The sequence below is a fragment of the Tamandua tetradactyla genome, chromosome 1 (genome assembly GCF_023851605.1).
Source record: "Tamandua tetradactyla isolate mTamTet1 chromosome 1, mTamTet1.pri, whole genome shotgun sequence".
NCBI lineage: Eukaryota > Metazoa > Chordata > Mammalia > Pilosa > Myrmecophagidae > Tamandua > Tamandua tetradactyla.
Genome location: NC_135327.1, coordinates 73,494,863 through 73,517,413, shown reverse-complemented (window position 1 = coordinate 73,517,413; position 22,551 = coordinate 73,494,863). Strand labels below are relative to the sequence as shown.

The window sequence follows — 22,551 nt, the reverse complement described above, 5'->3', positions numbered from 1 at the left end:
CTATAAATTTGGCCAGTTGTTTCTTCATTGTAGAGTGGTAGTTGTACACTTTTCCCACTTAATTTTGTCACTGGAGAAATGTATCATATTATTAAAGTTCTTCTTAAAATATCAATTCAATATATACCTAAAATCTTATCAGTGATAATTTTGGATTTTATCCACCATTCTGATATTTTTGTACATTTATGTTATTTCTGGTTTTTCATTATCACGAAATGTGCTTTGTACCTAGGGTTTTTTATCCCCACTTCTCAAATTATGTCTGACAATAGCCTCTCAGACTTAGATTAGGGTATCAAATTAGTTGAGCACTTTAAAGAGTAATTCTCTGTATTTAAGGCTACTTGTGATAATGGTAATGACCCCCTACTGTTTACTAAGCAGCTACCACACTCAGTGATGGAGATGAACAAAGAGCCATCAGTCCCCACCAGTGAGGATCTTAAATCCCAGTGAGCATTTCTGGGAGCTGAAGCATGTGTGACTGGTCAAAATCACAACATTCCATATAGAGCAATAGCAGTATTAAAATCGAAGAGCTGTTGACTTTTACAACAGCTTTTGTTTCAGCTCTTTTTCTCTTCTAATAGATTGCTAATTTTTGTTTACAGTTACCTACTAAGGATTAAGAAAATAAAATTGATCAGGAGAATGGTCTCACATGGAGTATCTAAGTAGGGGGAGATCAAACACCATATATCCCATGAGTGAGGAAGAGGGCCTGATTTTCCTTTCCTCCAGATTAGTTTCACACTGGTGGAGAGATTGGAATATCCACGAAGAACCACTTATCTGTGCCTAATTCCCACTTACATATTGTAAGAAGTTGGCATTGTGGACCGTTTCTTAACACTGAAGCATAGGCATTCAGTTCTACAAAGGTATGAAAAGAGATGAAATACCTGCCTGAAAAGGAAAAGTATTATTTTGAAAAATGTGTTCAAACCAAACAGATTCTTCAAAATTTAATTTCTTTTTATTCTACTTATAAAGTAGAAGCCACCACCATATAATTTTTCATTATAGCTACCAAGAGTGGGTATAACATTCAAGTATTGAAAGATTTCTATTTTCTTTATAGTAAATTACAATCTCGCCTCCAAGGTTTTCTGTAGATTAACTGAGTCACAGTAGCATCCTGAGAGCCACCTGAAGTGGGCTGTTGGTATGGTAGTTAATGCTGATGCAGCAGCTTCTCCCTTTGGGAACTGGTTTTGTATGTCATACTTCTTAATAATACAAGAGTACACTAAAGCCAAATTCCTGAATCTTGCTTCAAACAGTTCTACTATTTATTTTTTTGTCACTGTGTTTTCCTCTTCTGTTTTAAACAGTAGATTTAGTAGAGAGCATGCATGCCTTTTATAGGATAAGCAAGAAGTATTAATTTATAGTTAGCCCATTAACCGTATTATTTCCTGACCTTCAATAGTCTTATAAAGAAACCGCATTGTAATTGGATTTTGGTGACTCCGTACCACTTTCTCCACATCACAGAGATTTTTTCTTCTCCTTCTCCTTCTTTCTTTTTTTTGTTTAAGATTCCCTTGGATTTAAAAGCATAAACAAAAATTCAAGTCTTATTTATACAGATTAAGACAGGGAATCAGCATTCGGGGAAAATTTTTTTTTTTTATTAATTAAAATTTTTTTTTGAAATACCAAAAAACACCAAACAAATGCAAACATTCTTAACTTTTGATCATTCTGTTCTACATATATAATCAGTAATTCACAATATCTTCACATAGTTGCATATTCATCATCAAGATCATTTCTTGGGACATTTGCATCTATTCAGAAAAAGAAATAAAAAGAAAGCAGAAAAAAATTCATACATGCTGTTCTGTCTTACTAGCTGCCTGAATGCAATATACCAGAAACAGAATGGCTTTTAAAAGGGGGAATTTAATAAGTTGCTAGTTTACAGTTTTAAGGCCAAGAAAATGTCCCAGTTAAAGCAAGTCTATAGAAATGTCCAATCTAAGGCATCCAGGGAAAGATACCTTGATTCAAGAAGGCCAGTAAAGTTCAGGGTTCCTCGCTCATGTGGAAGGGCATGTGGCAAATGCCGCATCGTCTGCTAGCTTCTCCTGGCCTCCTGTTTCATGAAGCTCCCTGGGGGGCGTTTTCCTTCTTCATCTCCAAAAGTCGCTGGCTGGTGGACTCTGTTTTGTGGTGCTGCAGCATTCTCTGCTCTCTCTGAATCTCCCTCATTCTCCAAAATATTTCCTCTTTTACTCCATAAACTTATCAAGACCCACCCAAATGGGTGGAGACATGTCCCCTAATCTATCTTAACAACCACTCTTGATTCCATCACATCTCCAGGGTGATGATTTATTTACAGTTTCAAACCTACAGTATTGAATAGAGATTATTCTGCCTTTACGAAATGGGATTTAGATTAAAACATGGCTTTTCTAGGGGACATACATCCTTTCAAACCAGCACACATACCATACCCCTTACCCTTCCCTTTCATTGATCACTAGAATTTCAATCTAAATTTATTTTAACATTTGTTCCCCCTATTATTTATTTTTATTCCATATGTTTTATCCATTTGTTGATAAGGTAGATAAAAGGAGCATCAGACACAAGGTTTTCACAATCACACAGTCACATTGTGAAGCTATATCATTATACAATCACCTTCAATAAGCATGGTTACTGGAGAGCAGCTCTACCTTTTCAGGCAGTTCCCTCCAGCCTCTCCATTACAGCTTGACTAACAAGTTGATGTCTATTTAATGCGTAAGTATAACCTCCAGGATAACCTCTCAACTCTGTTTGGAATCTCTCAGCCATTGACACTTTATTTTGTCTCATTTCACTCTTCCCCCTATTGGTCGAGAAGGTTTTCTCAGTCGCCTGATGCTGAGTCTCAGCTCATTCTAGGATTTCTGTCCCACATTGCCACACCCCTGGGAGTCATGTCCCACGTAGACAGGGGGAGGGTGGTGAGTTTGCTTGTTGTGTTGGCTAGAGAGAGAGGCCACATCTGAGCAACAAAAGAGGTTCTCTTGAGGGTGACTCTTAGGCTTAATTTTAAGTAGGCTTGACTTATCCTTTGTGGAGTTAAGTTTCATGTGAACAAACCCCAAGATTGGGGGCTTAAACTGTAGCTTTGGTTGTCTGCACTGCTTGTGAGAATATCAAGAATTCAACTTGGGGAAGTTGAATTTTCCCCTTTTCTCACCATTTCCTGGGGGACGACTTTGAAAATACTTTTTTATTCACTGTTCAAATTAGTCTGGAATTTATCGGGGCATCACTCTGGACAAACAAAAAAAATCTCATGTCCTACTCAAGGTTCCATGTGCTTATGGTGTTCAATTAAGCTGTCTACATAAGTAATATTAGGAAATGCACTAGTTGAAATATAAATTTTGTACTAAATACACATTTTTTGCTTTAGTCTCACACAAAAGTTAAAATTTTAAACTATTAATAATCATCTATTTTCAGCACCTGGCAGTAATGACATTCCTTTGTTCTTCCTCATACAAACACATTTTTAAAATTTGTGCATTTAGTCACTATCATTATACACTCTAGGCATTCCTAGATTATCCCATCTCAGTCTTTCTCACCTATCTTTCTTTCTGATTTCATTTGTGCCCCCAGCCCTCCTCCCTCTGTCATTCTCACATTCAGCTTCATTCAGTGTTTTAACATAATTGGATTACAGTTAAGTAGTATTGTGCTGTCCATTTCTGAGTTTTTACATACAGTCTTGTTGCATAATCTGTATCCCTTCAGCTCCAATTACCCAGTATTTTACCCTATTTCTATCTCCTGATGGTCTCTGTTACCAATGAAATTCTCCAAGTATATTCACTAATGTCAGTTCATATCAGTGAGACCATGTAGTATCTGTCCTTTTGTTTCTGTCTAATCTCACTCAGTATAATGTCCTAAAGGCCCATCCATATTTTTACATACTTCATAACTTTATTCTGTCTTAAAGCTGCATAATATTCCATTGCATATATATATGCCACAGGTTGTTTAGCCATTCGTCTGTTGACAGACATTTGGGCTGTTTCCATCTCTTGGCAATTGTAAATAATGCTGCTATAAACATTGGTGTGCAAATGTCCTTTTGTGTCCTTGCTCTCATGTCCTCTGAATAGATACCTAGCAATGGTATTGCCAGGTCATATGGCAATTCTATATTTAGCTTTTTGAGGACCTGCCAAACTGCCTTCCACAGTGGTTGTACCATTTGACATTCCCACCAACAGTGGATAAGTGTGCCTCTTTCTCCACATCTCTCCAGCACTTGTCATTTTCTGTTTTATTGATAATGGCCATTCTGGTGGGTGTGAGATGATATCTTATTGTGGTTTTGATTTGCATTTCTCTAATAGCCAGGGAAGTTGAGCATCTTTTCATGTGCCTTTTGGCCATTTGTATTTCCTCCTCTGAGAAGTGTCTGTTCAAGTCTTTTGCCCATTTTGTAATTGGGTTGTCTGTCTTTTTGTTGTTGAGTTAACAATCTCTTTATAAATTCTGGATACTAGACCTTTATCTGATATATTGTTTCCAAATATTGTCTCCAGTTGGGTAGGCTGTCCTTTTACTTTCTTGATGAAGTTCTCTGATGTGAAAAAGTGCTAAATTTTGAGGAATTCCCATTTATTTAATTCTTTCTCCAATGCTCTTTCTTTGGGTGTAAGGTCTAGGAAACCGCCTCCTAGTATAAGATTTATAAGATACTTCCCTACATTTTCTTCTAGCAGTTTTATGGTCTTAGAACTAATGTTTAGGTCTTTGATCCACGTTGAGTTAACTTTTGTATAGGGTGTGAGATACGGGTCCTCTTTCATTCTTCTACGTATGGATATCCAGTTCTCTAGGTACCATTTATTGAAGAGACTGTTCTGTCCCAAGTGAGTTGGCTTGAATGCCTTATCAAAGATCAATTGTTCATAGATGAGAGGGTCTATATCTGAACACTCTATTTGATTCCATTGGTCAGTATATCTATCTTTATGCCAGTTCCATGCTGTTTTGACCACTGTAGCCTCATAATACACCTTAAAGTCAGGTAGTGTGAGACCTCCGACTTCATTTTTTTCTCAGGATACTTTTAACTATTTGGGGCACCCTGCCCTTCCAGATAAATTTGGTTATTGGTTTTTCTATTTCTGAAAAGTAAGTTGTTGGGACTTTAATTGGTATTGCATTGAATCTAAATCAAATTAGGTAGAATTGACATCTTAACTATATTTAGTCTTCCAATCCTTGAACACGGTATGCCTTTCCATCTAATAGGTCTTCTGTGATTTCTTTTAACAATTTCTTGTAGTTTTCTTTGTACAGGTCTTTTGTCTCTTTAGTTAAGTTTATTCCTAAATATTTTATTCTTTTGGTTGCAATTGTAAATGGAATTCGTTTCTTGATTTCCCCCTCAGATTGTTCACTACTAGTGTATAGAAATGCTACAGATTTTCGAGTGTTGGTCTTGTAACCTGCCACTTTGCTGTACTCATTTATTAGCTCTAGTAGTTTTGCTGTGGATTTTTCAGGGTTTTCGACATATAGTATCATATCATCTGCAAACAGTGAGAGTTTTACTTCTTCCTTTCCAATTTTGATGCCTTGTATTTCTTTTTCTTGTCTAATTGCTCTGGCTAGAAATTCCAACACAATGTTGAATAACAGTGGTGACAGTGGACATCCTTGTCTTGTTCCTGATCTTAGAGGGAAAGTTTTCAGTTTTTCCCCATTGAGGATGATGTTAGCTGTGGGTTTTTCATATATTCCCTTTATCATTCTGAGGAAGTTCCCTTCTATTCCTATCCTTTGAAGTGTTTTCAACACAAAGGACGTTGAATTTTGTCAAATGCCTTCTCTGCACAAATTGAGATGATCATGTGTTTCTTCTGCTTTGATTTGTTGACATGGTGTATTACATTAATTGATTTTCTTATGTTGAACCATCCTTGCATACCTGGGATGAATCCTACTTGGTCATGATGTATAATTCTTTTAATGTGGTGCTGGATTTGATTTGCTAGAATTTTGTTGAGGATTTTTGCATCTATATTCATTAGAGAGATTGGTCTGAAGTTTTCTTTTTTTGTAATGTCTTTGTCTGGCTTTAGTATGAGGGTGATGTTGGCTTCGTAGAATGAGTTAGATAGCTTTTCCTCTCTTCAGTTTTTATGAAGAGTTTGAGAAGGATTGGTATTAATTGTTTCTGGAATGTGTGGTAGAATTCACATGTGAAGCCATCTGGTCTTGGACTTTTCTTTTTGGGGATCTTCTTAATGACTGATTCAATTTCTTTACTTGTGATTCGTTTGTTGAGGTCATCTGTTTCTTCTCGAGTTAAAAGTTGGTTGTTCATGCCTTTCTATAAAATTGTCCATTTCATCTACATTGTCTAGTTTATTAACAAAGTTATTCATAGTATCCTGTCATTACTTCCTTTATTTCTGTGGGGTCAGTGGTTATGTCTCCTCTTCCATTTCTGATTTTATTTATTTGCATCATCTCTCTTCTTCTTTTTGTCAATCTTGCTAAGGGTCAATCAATCTTATTGATTTTCTCTTAGGATCAGCTTCTGGTTTTGTTGATTTTCTCAATTGTTTTCATGTTCTCAATTTCTTTTATTTATGCTCTAATCTTCATTATTTCTTTCCTTTTGCTTGCTTTGGGGTTAGTTTGCTGTTCTTTCTCCAGTTCTTCCAAGTGGACAGTTAATTCCTTGATTTTTGCCCTTTCTTCTTTTTTGATATAGGCATTTAGGGCAATAAATTTCCCTCTTAGCACTGCCTTTGCTGCATCCCATAAGTTTTGATATGTTGAGTTTCATTTTCATTTGCCTCAAGATGTTTACTGATTTATCTTGTAATTTCTTTCTTGACCACTGGTTGTTTGAGAGTGTGTTGTTGAGCCTCCACGTATTTGTGAATTTTCTGGCACTCTGCCTATTATTGATTTCCAACTTCATTCCTTTATGATCTGAGAAAGTGTTTTGTATGATTTCAGTCTTTTCAAATGTATTGAGACTTACTTTGTGACCCAGCTTATGGTCTATCCTTGAGAATGATCCATGCACAGTTGAGAAAAAGGTGTATCCTGCTGTTGTGGGGTGAAATGTTCTATAAATATCGGTTAAGTCTAGCTCATTTATTGTATCATTTAAATTCTCTGTTTCTTTATTGATCCTCTATCTAGATGTTCTGTCCATTGATGAGAGTGGTGAGTTGAAGTCTCCAACTGTTATGGTAGATGTGTCTATTTCTCTTTTCAGTGTTTGCCTCAGTTATATTGGAGCATTCTGGCTCAGTGCATAAATATTTATGATTGTTATGTCTTCTTGTTGAATTGTTCCTTTTTTTAAATACATGGTGTCCTTCTTTGTCTCTTTTAACTGTTTTACATTTGAAGTCTGACTCGTTGGATATTAGTATAGCTACTCCTGCTCTTTTGTGATTGTTATTTGCATGAAATATCTTTTCCCAACCTTTCATTTTCAACCTGTGTTTATCCTTTGATCTAAGATGTGTTTCCTGTAGACAGCATATAGATGGGTCCTGTTTTTTAATCCATTCTGCCATTCTATGTCTTTTGATTGGGGAGTTTAATCCATTAACATTTAGTGTTACTACTGTATGGATAGTATTTCTACCATTTTGCCTTTTGGATTTTATATGTCATATCTAATTTTTCTTCTTTTTTACCTTTACTGATAGTCTTCCTTTCTACACTCTTCTCCACACCTCTCTCTCCTGTCTTTTCATATCTGCCTCTAGTGCTCCCTTTAGTATTTTTTGCAGAGCCGGTCTCTTGGTCACAAATTCTCTCAGTGATTTTTTTTGTCTGAAAATGTTTTAATTTCTCCGTCATTTTTGAAGGGCAATTTTGCTGGATATAGAATTCTTGGTTGGCAGTTTTTCTCTTTTAGTAATTTAAATATATCATCCCACTGTCTTCTCACCTCCATGGTTTCTGCTGAGAAATCTATGCATAGTCTTATTGGGTTTCCCTTGTATGTGATGGATTGTTTTTCTCTTGCTGCTTTCAAGATTCTCTCTTTCTCTTCGACCTCTGACATTCTGATTAGTAAGTGTCTTGGAGTATGTCTGTTTGGATCTATTCTCTTTGGGGTATTCACTTCTTGGATCTGTAATTTTAAGTCTTTCGTAAGAGTTGAGAAATTTTCAGTGATAATTTCCTCCATTAGTTTTTCTCTTCCTTTTCCCTTCTGTTCTCCTTCTGGGACACCCACAGCATGCATATTCATGAGCTTCATACTGTCATTCAGTTCCCTGTGTCCCTGCTCATATTTTTCCGTTTTTTCCCTTTATTTTCTTTTGCTGGTCGGATTTCAGATGTTCCATCTTCCAGTTCACTAATCCTATCTCCTGACTCTTGAAATCTAACATTGTCGGTTTCCATTGTTTTTTTCATCTCTTCTACTGTGCCTTTCATTCTCATAAGTTCTGTGATTTGTTTTTTCAGACTTCAGATTTCTTCTTTGTGTTCATTCCTTGCCTTCTTTATATCCTCCCTCAATTCATTGATTTCATTTTTGATGAGGTTTTCCACGTCTGTTCATACATTCTGAATTAATTGTTTCAACTCCTGTATCTCATTTGAATTGATGGTTTGTTCATATGAGTAGGCCATATGTTCAATTTTCCTAGTGTGATTTGTTATTTTTTTCTGGTGTGTTGGCATTTAATTACCTTAATAGTTTATTCTGAGATTGTTTTCACTTCTTTTACCTAGGATTTTCTTGCTGGATAAATTTGTTTTCTGTCTGTTCTTTGACATTCAGTTCAGCTTTTTCTGGACCACTAGCTTGGATTTTGTTTAACAGAGGAGAATTTTTCAGATCTTGTTTCTTGTTTCTTGCCCTGCCTATATGGTGCCTTCCCCCCCCCCCCTCCCTTAGAAGGGTCTGCTTAGGTATTATAGACCCCAGCCGGATTTCCCCAGACCAAACTAGCTTCCTGTTGGGAGGAATGAGCCACCTGCATCCATTTTCCCTGAGGGTGAGACCCAGCAGGTTGAAAGACTTTCCTGTGAAGTCTCTGGACTCTGTTTTTCGTATTCTGCCCAGTATGTGGTGCTTGTCTGCCTGCAGGTCCCACCAGCATAAGATGATGTGGTACCTTTAACTTTGGCAGACACTCACTGCTGGGGGCATGGTGGAGACAGAGGAGAGGTTGTAGGCTGGTTTTAATGACTTCAAATTACCAAGCCCTGGGGTCTGAATTCCTTGAGGGAGGGATTCCACCTGAGTTGGGCCTCACCACTTCCCTGGGGAAGCACAAGCTCCAGACAAGCCCTCAAACAAGCTTGTTTCTGCCTTTGCCTGGGGCAGTTGCAGCCTGAGAAGTCCTCCGCTGTATCCAAAGGAAGTCAAGCCTTTGTAGAAACACAGCCACAAAAACCTCTGTTTCTTTTTTTTTTTTTTTTCCATCAGCCCTTCCCTCTTGGTGCCAGGGCAAAAATCAGCGAGCTCTGCTTTGACCAGGTTCACCTGAGCTGGGGGCCTATTTTTAGTAGTCAGAATTGTGAATAATTCCACACTTGAAGCTCAGTTGTGCTGAGCCCCTGCAGCTGGTAAAGTCTCTTTCCTTTCCCCTCTGAGATGCAGCCTTTGGGGGATGGGTGCCTGCCGCCGTGGTTTGGGGAACTCACAGTTCTTGGGGGGCTCACAGCCGGTCCAGCTGGTCCAGACGGAGGGTACACTCTGTGTCTGGTCACTGACGTGGCACCAGGAGCTGTTCTGTACTGTTCCTGGTTATTCAGTAGCTGTTCTGGAGGACAAACTAAATCCACACCTTGCTAAGCTGCCATTTAGCACCTTCCTACTGGGCAATTCTTAAGGAAAATGCACTAGCATATTTTTAGAAATGGCATTACCAGCTCTGCAGATGACTGCTGGAAGGAGCCCGCCATCCAGTTGCATTACGATCTTTGAAGAGACAACACCCTCTGCCAAAAGGGAGTTTCATGAAAGTGGGCCAGGCATTTAGAGTGTGGGAAGTGTGTTCTTTTTACCTGGAGAGTTATTCATGTTCCAGTTGGTGCATGAATCCAGGTGACCTGGGGCAGGAAAGAGGCAAGCATTTCCCCTGCAGCAAAGAGTAAATCTTCTTCCATATTTAGTCCTGTGACTCTGACTCCAAGGGCTGTGGGACCCCTTATTGCTTTGGGCAGTAGTTTGCAATGAGACAGGATTTTTAGCACAAGACTGCCATAGGGGGCAGGTGTTGGTCCTCTGTGTTCCCCATGGAGAGAGCTCACCTGTTCCCAGGTGAAGTGGAAAGGGGGCTGTGAGAGAGCATCCACCTTTGTTTGTTCTTTATCTGACCCCTTCCAACAAGGTGCTAATGAAGGCTCTCAGTGGCTTGAGGGTCCTCACTGAGCCTGGAGCTGCTGAGGAGCCCATGGCCTTGGGTTTGCTCCTGGGAGAGCTCGCTGCCCCTGTGGCGGGAGGAAGTTTATTCTTGCCCTGCGGCTGGGGTTAAGTATCCAGAGAGAGGAGGAGATGAGTTCTGGGAGTGAAGTTGGCCCTGACAGTTTTGATGTAGTGCACTGGAGTGTCTGCCCAAAGGAGACCATTCTCTGAGTAACAGGATGGACAATATTTTGTTTTGGTTACATTTTCCTTTGAAGAACTCTTTCAAATAGAGTAAATTCATGGGACACAGAGCTCACATTGGTAACACAGAGATATGTAACTTACTGAACAACCTTTTTGATCAGCACATGTAATGCCTTTGATCATCCAGGTTTTATCTCAACATTTCTAATGACTTATCTTCCCTAAATGTTTCTGCATCATTAAGGCTTTGTTTATTTGTTTGTCTGTGTTAAGAGCAACAGGTCAGGAAGGCATAGTTGCTATTATTTTTTATATTGTCCTTATACCAGTCATACAGAAGTGAAGTATCAACTTTTGAGATTTTGGTAGATTAAAAAATATTACTCATTGAGCAAACTATATTGAATGGCTAACTTTTGCACAGCACTAGGAACCTGAAGGAACTAAAGAGCATTTGCAAAATGGCCAGTTTATGTAAGAAGCAGGTAGTTCAGTATTGCTCAGTTGAACCTCAACTGAGAAGGGAAGATGGGCTTGGTCAATTTGTGTGTCCCCAAACCAGAGTCGACATGCCAATGAGACCTGAGATAGTATTCCAGCACTAGATCAGTGTGAGGAAACTAAGGTGCATCAGAATGTTAATTTTCATCATACCAGGGGAAATGATTTTATATTAAAAGTAGAATGCAAAACTCACATGCGTTTTTTAAAGATAAAGACTGCAGGCAACATGAAGGATAATTGGGCTGTATTCCATGTGTTCCACTCCAGGGGGTGTCCTCAGAGACTCTCATCTGCCAAATGAGAAGCACATGGACAGAGCCTACCTTCCTAATAATCTGGGCGCAGAGTGTTCTAGGTTCCAAAGAACATGACTTTCAAGATATAAGTCAAAAAAGGGATGCTTTGATGACTGAACCTAACACGAATGTACCTCTTGTATGAGGTTAGCTCTCCTCACAAAGCCTTCCCAGATGTCTGTCCTGAGCAGGATAACTATGGGACTTTCCAGGATATCCAGTCTCCGCACCCCTCTCTCTCTCTCCAGATCCAGGGGCTCCAACCAACATTATCTTTTAAATGTTGTTAAAATGTGAGAGCCTTTCCAGAAGGCATGCCCTCTCCAGTTAACAACAATCCCTGGCCTTTCCCTAGTCCAGCAGGTGGACCTGTTGTATGTTTGCTGCAGCTGCCAGGCCCTGGGAGGCATTTAGGATTTTTGAGGATGTGGCCCTCTGGGGTTGGACATTGTCATCCTGATTGCCCCTCCATCATTAATCTTGGGTTTCGTTTCTGATGAATTCTGACTCATATCTGAGAGGCAGGCACCCCTGATCCTTTACCTACTGTCTTGTTTCTCCTGCTGCCTCCACTGATCAGCCCAAGACCCAAACCTCTGTAAGACTGGATCCTTGCTGGGGACACCAGCTTCCAACCTGAGCCCTGCCTCTGGCTGACAAACTTCTCCAAGTCTCCTGTTTCTGCATTGCCCTTTCTCATGTTCTGCCTGTTTTTCTCTTTGCATTGGACTGCCTTGTAGGGGACCCCACTCGCATTTTGCCCTGCCTCGTTGATGCCATATTATGATGCTGTCAGACTCAACTTTCTCCCAGGACTTGCTGCTGACTCTGTTACAGCATATTACATCCCCCAGGGCTAAGGCCACGTGCTGGCCTTGGTCCCACACCTGAAACCAGGCAAGATTTAACAGAGCATATGAAATTAACTTTATTTGAACAGTATCAGGAAGTAAATTTGTAAGCAGCATTAAGTGACCCATTTATTCATCAACCCATAGGTTCTAAATGCACAATTTCTGAGTAATTATAGTGCGGTAGTTTTCAAAGTATGATCCTTGGATCAGCAGCAACCCCTGGGAACTTGTTAGAAATGCAAATTCCCAGTCCCAGCCCGGACTTACTGAGCCTGATATTTTGGGAGTTGGGACCCAGCAATCCCTGTGTTAACAAGTCCTGTAGGCTCTGATTACTTCGTGAACCATGCTATACTGCTGATCACTCGCTCAGCTACATGGTAGGGGGCCATGGGTGTGCAAACAGTCCTGAGGATGAGCTCAAGGTCTGCCTGGCCAGATAGCATGAAGAGTATTGCTTCAATGGGTGGTTTAAGCAGCCCAAGAATGTTGTTTCGACAGCTTCGTCGTGTGGGAAGGGGAGTTTCTGTTGCCTTTGTCCACACTGAACTGAGTCAGAGTGTCTGGCTAAGATGGCTGGCTTTATACCTGTTGATTAGGGGACAGTTCATTTAATCAGCCATGCCTTGATGGAACTGTGGCTTGGCCTCTCTCCCCCATGTTCCAAGTGTCTGTTCTCCCAGCAGCCTGCTGTCTGTCCCCCGAGCCGGCTTCTCTGCCTGAAGAGAGAGGGTGTTGTGCACACAGGGCCGTGCTTGTCTCTGTTTTCTCTCTCTGCTGGAATTTTCAAAAGAGCTGTGGATAAAAGAAGACTGTTTTACTGAAGTTCCTGTCTCATGCAAGGAAAAAAAAAGCTGAAGAGCATACACATTTGAAAATTAATTTGTATTCCTTTAAGAAAAAAAGCACCAAAAAATGCAGAAACAGGAGACCTGGAGAAGTTTGTCAGCCAGAGGCAGGGCTCAGGTTGAAACCATCACAAATGCTGAAAAAATAAATTTCACCTCTGCATGATGAGCATTTAAAAGAAATTTGGGGAACAGAGAGACAAAGAAGTTGGGAGGAGAAGAATATTGAAGTGCAAAGGAGAGAAAAACCAACAGATTTACTCCACTCCATTACTTAATTTTGGGGTAATCAATCCCCTTTAATACTATCTTCTGCTCTTTTGTTGAACCTGGGATTTAACCTGATATATATAATATCTCTCTCTCTCTATATATATATAGGTATGTATAATATGTAGGTATGTGTAATATATAGGTATATATAATGTATAAGTATATATATGTATATGTATGTATATATATTTTACGCACGGTTGATTCCTGTTACTCATGGTAGTTATGCTCTGTGAAGCCCTCAAGAACGTTGACTTAGCAAATACTGAGCTACTGACCCCAGGGAAGATGCAGGGTTAGGTCCCTTTGAGCTTCTGGTTACATTTTCCTCAATCTATCAATGCATGACCTTATTTATGTGTTTCTGCTTAATTTTATTATCTTTTATTTCCTCCTTAAATTTTCATAAGGATTCCCTAGGAAGTTCTTCGTTGCACCAGCCTTGTTGAGCTTGCCTCCCTTTAATCCCCTGTAAAAACAGTATTATAATTGCCTTCTGAACATTTTAGGGCAACATTTAAACAAAGCCTCTAAACATAAATGTAAACGAGTTTAACCATAAATCCCACCCTGGGGCAGAAAATTGGAGCTCATTAAATAAGGTGTTGCTTTATTAATATTGAACTCTCGGCCAGCAGCACCAACTCATTTCTGAACAAAATTTATCTAACACGTATTATCTCCGTAAGGCACAGGACAGCCTTCTTGTGCTTAGAAACAGTGGACAGCACCTTAGAACTATGCTTAGGGGCCATTTTAGACAGGAAAATCACCAACAGAAAAGCACAAAAATGCTAACAGTGAAACTAATAGACTGCGAAAGGGACACAGTTGGGAGAGTTGAAACAAGAAGGCAGAACGTTCCCTTGTCCCACCTTGGCTGGGAATGCATGCATTGGAGGGCTCAGATTTTTTTGCAGTTCTTGGCATGTCCAGGGATGGTCACAAGGTTGATTTTGAGGTTACGAATATATTTCAGCAAGTAGGTGAATTTGCGAAGATGAAATCTTTGAATAATGAAGATTGTGTGTATGTGCACACATGGTAGGGAAAGGAGGGAGAGAGAGAGATTGACATTGATTTTCTTGGGGAACCTGAAAATGGGGTTAATATGGAAAAGTCCCCTGAGTCTAGAGGGGTGCTTTGGGTTCCTGGCACTGACAGTCTTGTCAGATCTTTTTACATTTCTAATTGCCTTAATTATAGTCTTTGTAAGATTGGGGCACCTTTATCCTGCAGTGCCTCAAGGATGTTACTTTCAGAGGGTCTAATTTCTTGGTGTCTGCTGAGGACAGAGTGGCATTCAGCCAAGCACAAGTGCTCTTTTACCCCCAGCAGAGCTGAACATGCCGATACTTAAAATCCCAAGTAGAACAAGATAGGAACAAATTAACTAATTTATTTACCAAACACTGTATAGCACTTAGCACATACCTGACACTGGGGGTGCTAAGTGCCTTACACATGTTAATTCGTGTCCCACTCTAGCATCTCTGGGAGTGTGTATGTGTGTTTGTGTGTGGGATGGGGGTTTGGGTAGGGGGACTGTCATTATGCCCTCACAGAGGAGGAAATAAGGCACAAGGAAATCAGCTGCCCCATCAGAGAAATAGGAGGTAATGGCACAAGGATTCATCCCCGTGTCCCTCTACCAAACCACTCTGCTGCTGCTGGAAAAGATACCCAGTCTCCGAGAAAAGGGATGGGCATTTGCAAAGTTTTCATATCACCGGGCAGGTGGGACCAGGGAAGCATCAGAGGCCAGGCTGGGTGTGGGGGGCAGGAATGGATAAAAATGAGTTGGTCCTGGCAGGGCCAGGCAGCCACTCCCCACCCGGCTCCAGCCTCTGGTTCAGTTGAAAAGTCCTGTGCCTGGACCCAGTGGCCCAGTGACCTACTCAGATGCTGTGGAGGGATACTCATGAACAACCAGCTAGAGGACTCCTTTATTTTCTGGCAATGGGAGGCAGGCTGGGATCTAGTGAATCTGTAAAGAAAATCCAGGAGGGACTGGGTATTACCTGGGAATCTGTTTTTCCATTGTTGGGCTCTGGCCAGCGCACTGAGGTTTCCCTCTGTCTTCCTGGGTGAATTTCTCTGATGACATTAAAGGAGCCTTAAAGGACTGGCTCCCTGTTGGGAGTTTGGTGGTTTTAAAATGACAGCCCTATAACAGATTAAAGCCTGTAGCAAAAATGACAGATTTACCCCCACTATCACAGTGTCCACGTGTACCTCATTTTACAGAGGACACATGCCTGAAAAGTATAGAGTTGTAAAGTACTAAATCAAATCGTAATTTCAAAGGAGCCTGGAGAATTGCCCCATAAAATGGCAAGCTGTGTACATGAGGAGGGAAGGGGTAGCTTTGCAAGATGAGCTCATCCTTTTGCAACTGTGTCCCAAGATGTTCAGAATTTTGCCCATCGAGCTTCTCAAATGCATTTCTACTCAACGTCTTTGTTAGAATGGTGTGTCCATTTGGGACACACAAATAGAGTTGTCCTGAAAGAGAAGCAAGCAGTCATCACAGTTCGAATTTATGCTAACTCCCCACCTCCTTAGTTTTCATGTAGAAACCCTTTTATCCTAGGTACACGTTCTAAGCCACAAGCGGGGGATGGTTTCTGGTTTACTCCTCCAGGCTAAGTGAGTAATGGCCTTTTTACTCTAAATAATTTAAGCACACATAATGACTTGTATCCATGTTGATTCAGTTTTACCATCATGTGTGTGTGTGTGTGTGTGTGTGTGTGTGTGTGTGTTTCTCTCTCCCCTCAAATTTAATAGTGAAGAAGAAGTAGGTCTCTGCCTCACAGGATTTTCTGCTTGGGAACTTTTTCCCTCCCTCCGCCTTAAACATTTTGTTGATAAGCTACTTCCACCCCCTGCTTTTGCAATGCTGCTGCAACTTTCATGCCCAGGAGCACTGACTGCAAAGAACTGGTCCTACATTAGGGTCATGAAAGAGGAACCATTGTTGAGTCATCCATCAGCTGATTTTGGAGGGAATCCATTTGACATACAACGTAGAGACATAGGCACCCATTTTTTTGGACAGGAAATACGTAATAAATCACTACTTTGCTAGTATATTAAACTATAAATACTGGCTTCTGTATGGCAAGACAGGTTTGTTCTCTGTAATGAGAAAAGTCCATGAAGCCCCAAGCCATCCCAGGCTCTCCTTTCAGAAGGGACCTCCCTCTAATTAGATGTTTCAAACATGTTACCGGTGGTTGAACCTAAGAACAGAGGTTAACATTAGTAGCTTTTGTGTTCTTTATGGTTTCAATTTGAAAATTAATTCAAATATTTGTTTGATAATTTATTTTTCTTCATTTATGTAGTGTAAAGGGACTAGTTGCAGATGATAGAGAGGGGAAATGTCACCAGCTTCAGGTGGAGCAGCATTTGTATCCCAGCGCTACTAGTAAACTAAGGATAGAGCCCCAGGTCTCCGCCTTTGTGAGAGTTAAATGACATAATATTATTTGAGCATCATGGCCTGGCTCTGGGCCCATCCTACTCTGGGCCAAATCCTAATAAGTAATGTGCTGTTGTTTTAGCATTTATACTAATTCCACCTTCTATGCTGAGGCTTTTCGGTAGAAAATCATGTCTTTGGGCCCTTGGGATGTCTTTCCCCCTTTTAGTTCATTGAGTTCACTGTTGATATTAGGATACTTTTCATTCAGGAGCTGAAAGGATACAAATTCACAGCAGTATTAACCACATGCTTTTCTATGAGGTTGGTGAGTGTTAGAGCCTCCTGGCCCCACAAATACTCAGTAGTTGTTATAGGGAGCCTGGACGCATGAGTCTCGGACGCTTGAGTCTCAGAGCTTCAGGCATGGGTCCAGTGTTAAGAAACATGTTGTTGTTATTAATTACTTCTTGGATAGGAGATGCTCAGCATTTACTGGTAACACCCAGTTGGTGATACCCGGGAAACGTAATTGTGATCTGAACTAATTTCCGTGTTAGTGACCTATTAAGAAGTAGACCCGGGGGAAAAAATTTATGCTTAAGGGAGAGGTTTACCCTAAACTCCTTCTCTGGAAATTGGTAGGAACAGAGAGGTCAGTCTTACATATAAAAACATTCTGCTGGGCAAACATAAAAGAAGATGTAAATAAAACTTTCTTTTATTTGAGATAATCGGCATTATTATTCTTTTCCTTTAGCAGCAGCGATTTCCTGTGATAAAGGATGTTATGAAATATTTTTCTTGAAAAAAAATGTGACCAAGGGTGCCGAGGGCACTTACTAAGTGGGGCTGATAGAGCTTTTCTTATGCTTTTTTAGCTTAGAACGCAAGCTGTCAAATTCAACTCCAAATGTTCAGAGTTTAAGATGCATTATAATTATGAATAACTGAAACGTAAGTGTTTTGTGGCTCTGAGTAATATAATTCTTGTTAGCTGACCTTAGAGGATGCCATTCAACATGTCCATAGATTGAACTAGAAATACACCTATTTCCCCAGCTATTAGGATTTTGATTTATTGGTGACTTTTTTAGCAGTTGTTTTTAGTATTGAAAATGTTAAGATTTCGCTTTATAATCCGTGCGTAAAGAATTAATGAGCTGCTGTTGTCTTCATAAGCACAGTCCATTCATTCATTTATTTACTCATTCTGTGCTTATTCAGCTAGACAGAAGTGAGAGCATAGTCACTCCCCTGATAACCATGATTTGTTTCTCCTTTTCAGCCATGCAATGATGGACCTACTGGTGGAACTTTGCCTGCAGAACCACCTGAATCCATCCCACCATGCTCTTGAGATAAGGTCTTCGGAAACCCAACAGCCTTTGAGTTTTAAGCCAAATACTTTGGTTGGGACCCTGAATGTACACACCGTATTTCTGAAGGAAAAGGTTCCTGAAGAGAAGCTTAATAAGCCTGGCCCACCGAAGATGCCTGAGGTCAGTCAATAGGACGGCGAAGCCCTTATTACCTAAGGGCAGACAAGGATCCTGGTGGCCAAGGGAACTGGGGGCACTTACTAGATGCTGATAGAGCTCTTCTTATCCAAGGACTACATGCAGGTTTTGTGGCGAAGGGCTCCACTTCCATGCTGCAGAGCTAGGCACTAAACTGAGTTTACCTTAGAGATGGAGGTTTGCAGAATTTTATTGATGTTTATTGTTGTAGTATTGCTTCTTTAAATATTATAGTCAAGAAATTAGTCTAGAGCAGAACTGTTTCTTGGAACTCTCTGTGATGATGGAAATACATGTTCTTTGGTCCTACGCTGCCTGGTATGATGACCACTGACCACATTCAGCTCTTGGGCACTTAAAATGTGGCTGATGTGATGGAGCAATTATTTTTTTAATTTAATTAAATTTAATTAATTTAAATTTAAAGGGCCACACATAGCTAGTGACTACCCTCTTGGACACTGTAGTCTTAGAGTTCCTCATGTCCCAGGAAGTAGCCAGGATAACTAGAGGATTGACCATCTTTCGAGAAGGAGAAAAAAAAAAATTCAAAGAAAACTTTTTCTTCCTAATTAAAAGTTTAGGTTGAAAATATTTACTCATTGTGATTGGTGAATATCTTAATGTGTGCATAATTTTATTTGAAGATTTTTTATTGATTAAAATTAATCAATGCAATTTTACTTTTAATTGTACATTTTAAGAAAGGTTTTATATAGAACTTCTAGCTCCAATTAAAAGCAGTGCTATTTCTTTCTTTTAGTTTCTTGGAAGACTTGCTAAATATTCCTCCTTTTAAAAATGGCAAACTGATTGTTTAGTCAAATTGATTGTCTTTTTGCCTGATTATCATACTATCTGCATAGTGTTTTAAAAATAAGATCTTTCTAAAATATGTGTGTATGTGTAGTGAGTCTATTTAAATATGCACATGTATGTACAATATATATATACACACTACATGTATAGTATATATAAATAAAATAGGTCGCTGTATATTTAGTATAGTTTGATATATATATTTATGTAGGTATTCATACATTTATGCAGGTATTTTTACTTCTTCAATGAAAATTTGAAGATGCCTTGTTTGTGAAGGTTTTTCTTTAAACTGAATTATTCACAATACTTCCAAACTATTGTCCTTTGGAAGATGCACATGTGTTTTGTGTTCAAATCTGGTCAACAACCCTGAAAGACAGTATATAAATTCAGAACCCTTCATTTTAGATGTCAATTTTCCTGTGTTGTTAACGGTGTTTATTGCTAAGAGACATTCTAAGATAAGTTAATTGTTCCAAGCATTTAATTTTCACTGTTCCTTATGTACCTCCCATGACTCACTGGATTTGTAAATGGAAGATTAAGGCTGCACAAAATCCTGCTGTGCTCAATTATGTTATTAAAGCAGAAGCTGAAGCCATTGTGGGAAGATTTATTTACAGAATTCTCTTTCTCTGGTGTGTGCTTCCAGAAATCTGTGCGTTTGGTAGTGAATTACCTGCGAACGCAAAAAGCTGTTGTGCGTGTGAGTCCCGAGGTACCTCTCCAGAATATTCTCCCAGTCATTTGTGCAAAATGTGAAGTCAGCCCAGAAAACATCATTCTCCTCAAGGATAACATTGATGGAGAGGAGCTGGAGCTTTCCAAGTCCCTGAATGAGTTGGGAATAAAGGAACTCTACGCCTGGGACAATAAAAGAGGTGAGACCACCCAGTGCTTCACACATCCCATCCCATAATGGCGCAGAGCTCATTAGTTCTCCTTGCAAATCTCTGTAGTGCTGGGTAAAGACACGGGGGTGAATTTTCAGACAAGTCAGATTTTGTCCAAACCAGAGTCTGTAAAAGTAGACTGATAAATAAATTTGACTTGTTTTAATTGCCCCTTGATTTGAGTACACCTCTTCCACTCCTTGTCTACTTTTGAGTTGTAGTGAGATGAGTTAAAAAGGGGGAAAATAGGAGAGAAAATTGGATGGCACCTTTTGAAAGACCACATATGATCTTCTCTGGGTTTTCCTTTTCAGCAGTCTTTAACTCTACTCCCAAATTTCAAACATCGCTCATAACCAAAACCTGTGACAAAACTGACCAAATTACAGTTCATGAGATCAGCTCCACATGGCAGTGCTTAATCCCACTTTAGGCTCTCTCATTATTGTTTCTAGAGATATCCTCTTTATCATGCATATTTGGTACTTAGAAGTTGAGGTCACAGGTATAAGCACTGGGGGAGTGGCAGACCCCAGAAAATCAGTGTTGACACAAAAACTGATGGTTCATGTGAGATTTTTCTGATCGATATGAGAGGCTGACTGAGTGTATATTAAAGCAGCTGTCAGACTAAAACAAACAAAAAAGAAACAAGATTTTTAATATTTCTTGACCTTATAGTTAATAAAATTAACTTCTTAATATTCTACTTTTTAACCTTCTACTTCTAAACCTGTTAAGCCCTCTACTGTAACAACCTTCAGAGCCTCCCTTGAAATCTGTTGCTTCTGTTTTATTTATTCCAGAAATATTGACTAGGTTGGGCTCTTAAATATATACATATACAAGTTTTTCATGTTTTTCTATAGCTTTTTCCCAAACTCTTCCAATAAAAAAAAGGTCTCTCTCCCACCCAGCTTAAATATTTTCAAATGTTTAAAATAGCATAACTTGAGTAATGTATTTTTTTCATATTGCCAAATTCATCATTAAATTATCACCTGCCCCCTCCTCTCCGATAACCCGTCTCTTCTGGAGATTCTGAGTTGTGGATCTAATTTGATATTCAAGAAAGGATTTTAGTTCAGTCGGTTGAATGATACATAGACTATTTATTCCTTGAAAAAAAAAAAGGTCTACATTTGAAAATAGCACGTCTTGTGTTTAATTCAGTATCTTTTAAAAACACAAGACTGAAATGCTCTCAGCATTCGCTGTGTTGACCTACTTGTTAACTGGGTGCGTCTGTCTGGTTATATCAGCCCTATTTAAATTTTGGTTTGCATGATTCTTTGGAAATAGAGCTTTCATTTGGCAAGAGAGAAAGAAGGAAGCATTTAAATATTTGAAAGAAAGAGTTACGTGAACAAGCATTTCAGTTGTATGCCAACCATTCAGACCTATTTTGAAAGTAGGCAGGACATCTCCTACCTGGGAAAAGTCATATAAAATCTTCTCTGTTAAGGCGTGGACCCAGCCATCCCATTGTTGTCTGGAATACAGGTGCTAAACATCCAGGATGGAAACCTGTTGCTCCTGGAATCAGGAGGCTCCTGCACTCCTCTTTTTATGTGCAAGCAGAGCAGATCGTTAGGAGCACACTGGTGAGGCTAGCCTGGCTGTCAAAATTTTGAAAGTTGTCTGCTCTTGGTGGAAAGTAACTGCTCCCAAATCCCCGAGTCTCCCTCTCTACTGCCTGGAGCCACCTGCCCTTCCCCTGGGACCCATTAGCACTCTCAGAGCAAACCATGTAGGAAAAACACCTAGCCAGGCCCAGCCCCAGCCCATAACCCACATCTCTTTTCATCTGGACAATGCTTGTGCCACACAGCGTGTGAAATATTTTGCTTTTGGTCACTGCCCAAAGCCATCACCCCATTGCATCAGTTCTCAAATATTTCAGCAGAAAAGTAAATCATTCTGAGGCTCATGTTCTCTTCTGCAGCTGACCTGGGCAGGCCTGCCCTGGGTGCCAGTGGAGAAGCCCTTTCCTTTGTCCCTTGTGGTTTACACCTGGGGAAGGGGGAGGAGGCGAGTAACCCGTCCCCAGCCCTGCAGCTGCCAGAGCAGCTTCCTGCCCTCCTTTGGAATCCCTGGTGGTGACAGGATGAAAAAGAAGCCTTTGCTGCCACCTGCTTCCACTGAGGCTCTTGGCAGCCTGAACAGCTTGGGGAGACCAAACCCTGAAGTTCAGGCCTGCTACCCCTCAAGCTGCATTTGGCCTTCCTTCTACTTGGGGCACAGGGCACCCCTCTCTGAGACTTGTGGGGTGTTTGTGCTGTTGCAGACCCAGACGTTTGTCCTCATTCTCTTACTGCCTGCCTTTTTCAGTTCTTCTGACCAAAACCCAGTCTGAGCCTTCCCTCAGCCGTGGAGGTACTGTCTGGGAGCCTGGGGTGCCCATGGGGCTGACTTTGCATGGCTTAGGGTGGGAGATGACATTTGAGCTCTGGGAGCCCTGGAGGAGAAGCACGTGGCTTCCGGGACCCCTGTGGGTTTCCTTGCTGTGCTGAAACAGGGTTACGGTTTGCT

General features: G+C 40.2%; 1 protein-coding gene across 11 annotated transcripts in view; it reads left to right on the top strand.

Annotated features, from left to right (window-relative positions):
* The window catches only part of COBL (cordon-bleu WH2 repeat protein), a 334,049-nt gene that overhangs the window by 119,783 nt on the left and 191,715 nt on the right, over positions 1 to 22,551 (top strand). For 10 of the 11 annotated variants that reach the window (XM_077119329.1, XM_077119324.1, XM_077119326.1 and 7 more), the window contains 2 exons: positions 18,073 to 18,286; positions 19,779 to 20,007. In XM_077119329.1, the coding sequence (XP_076975444.1) occupies positions 18,073 to 18,286; positions 19,779 to 20,007 (443 nt within the window). Of the gene's footprint in view, positions 1 to 15,819; positions 16,007 to 18,072; positions 18,287 to 19,778; positions 20,008 to 22,551 lie in introns of those variants that run through there. The other variant, XM_077119328.1, reaches the window with a different exon arrangement.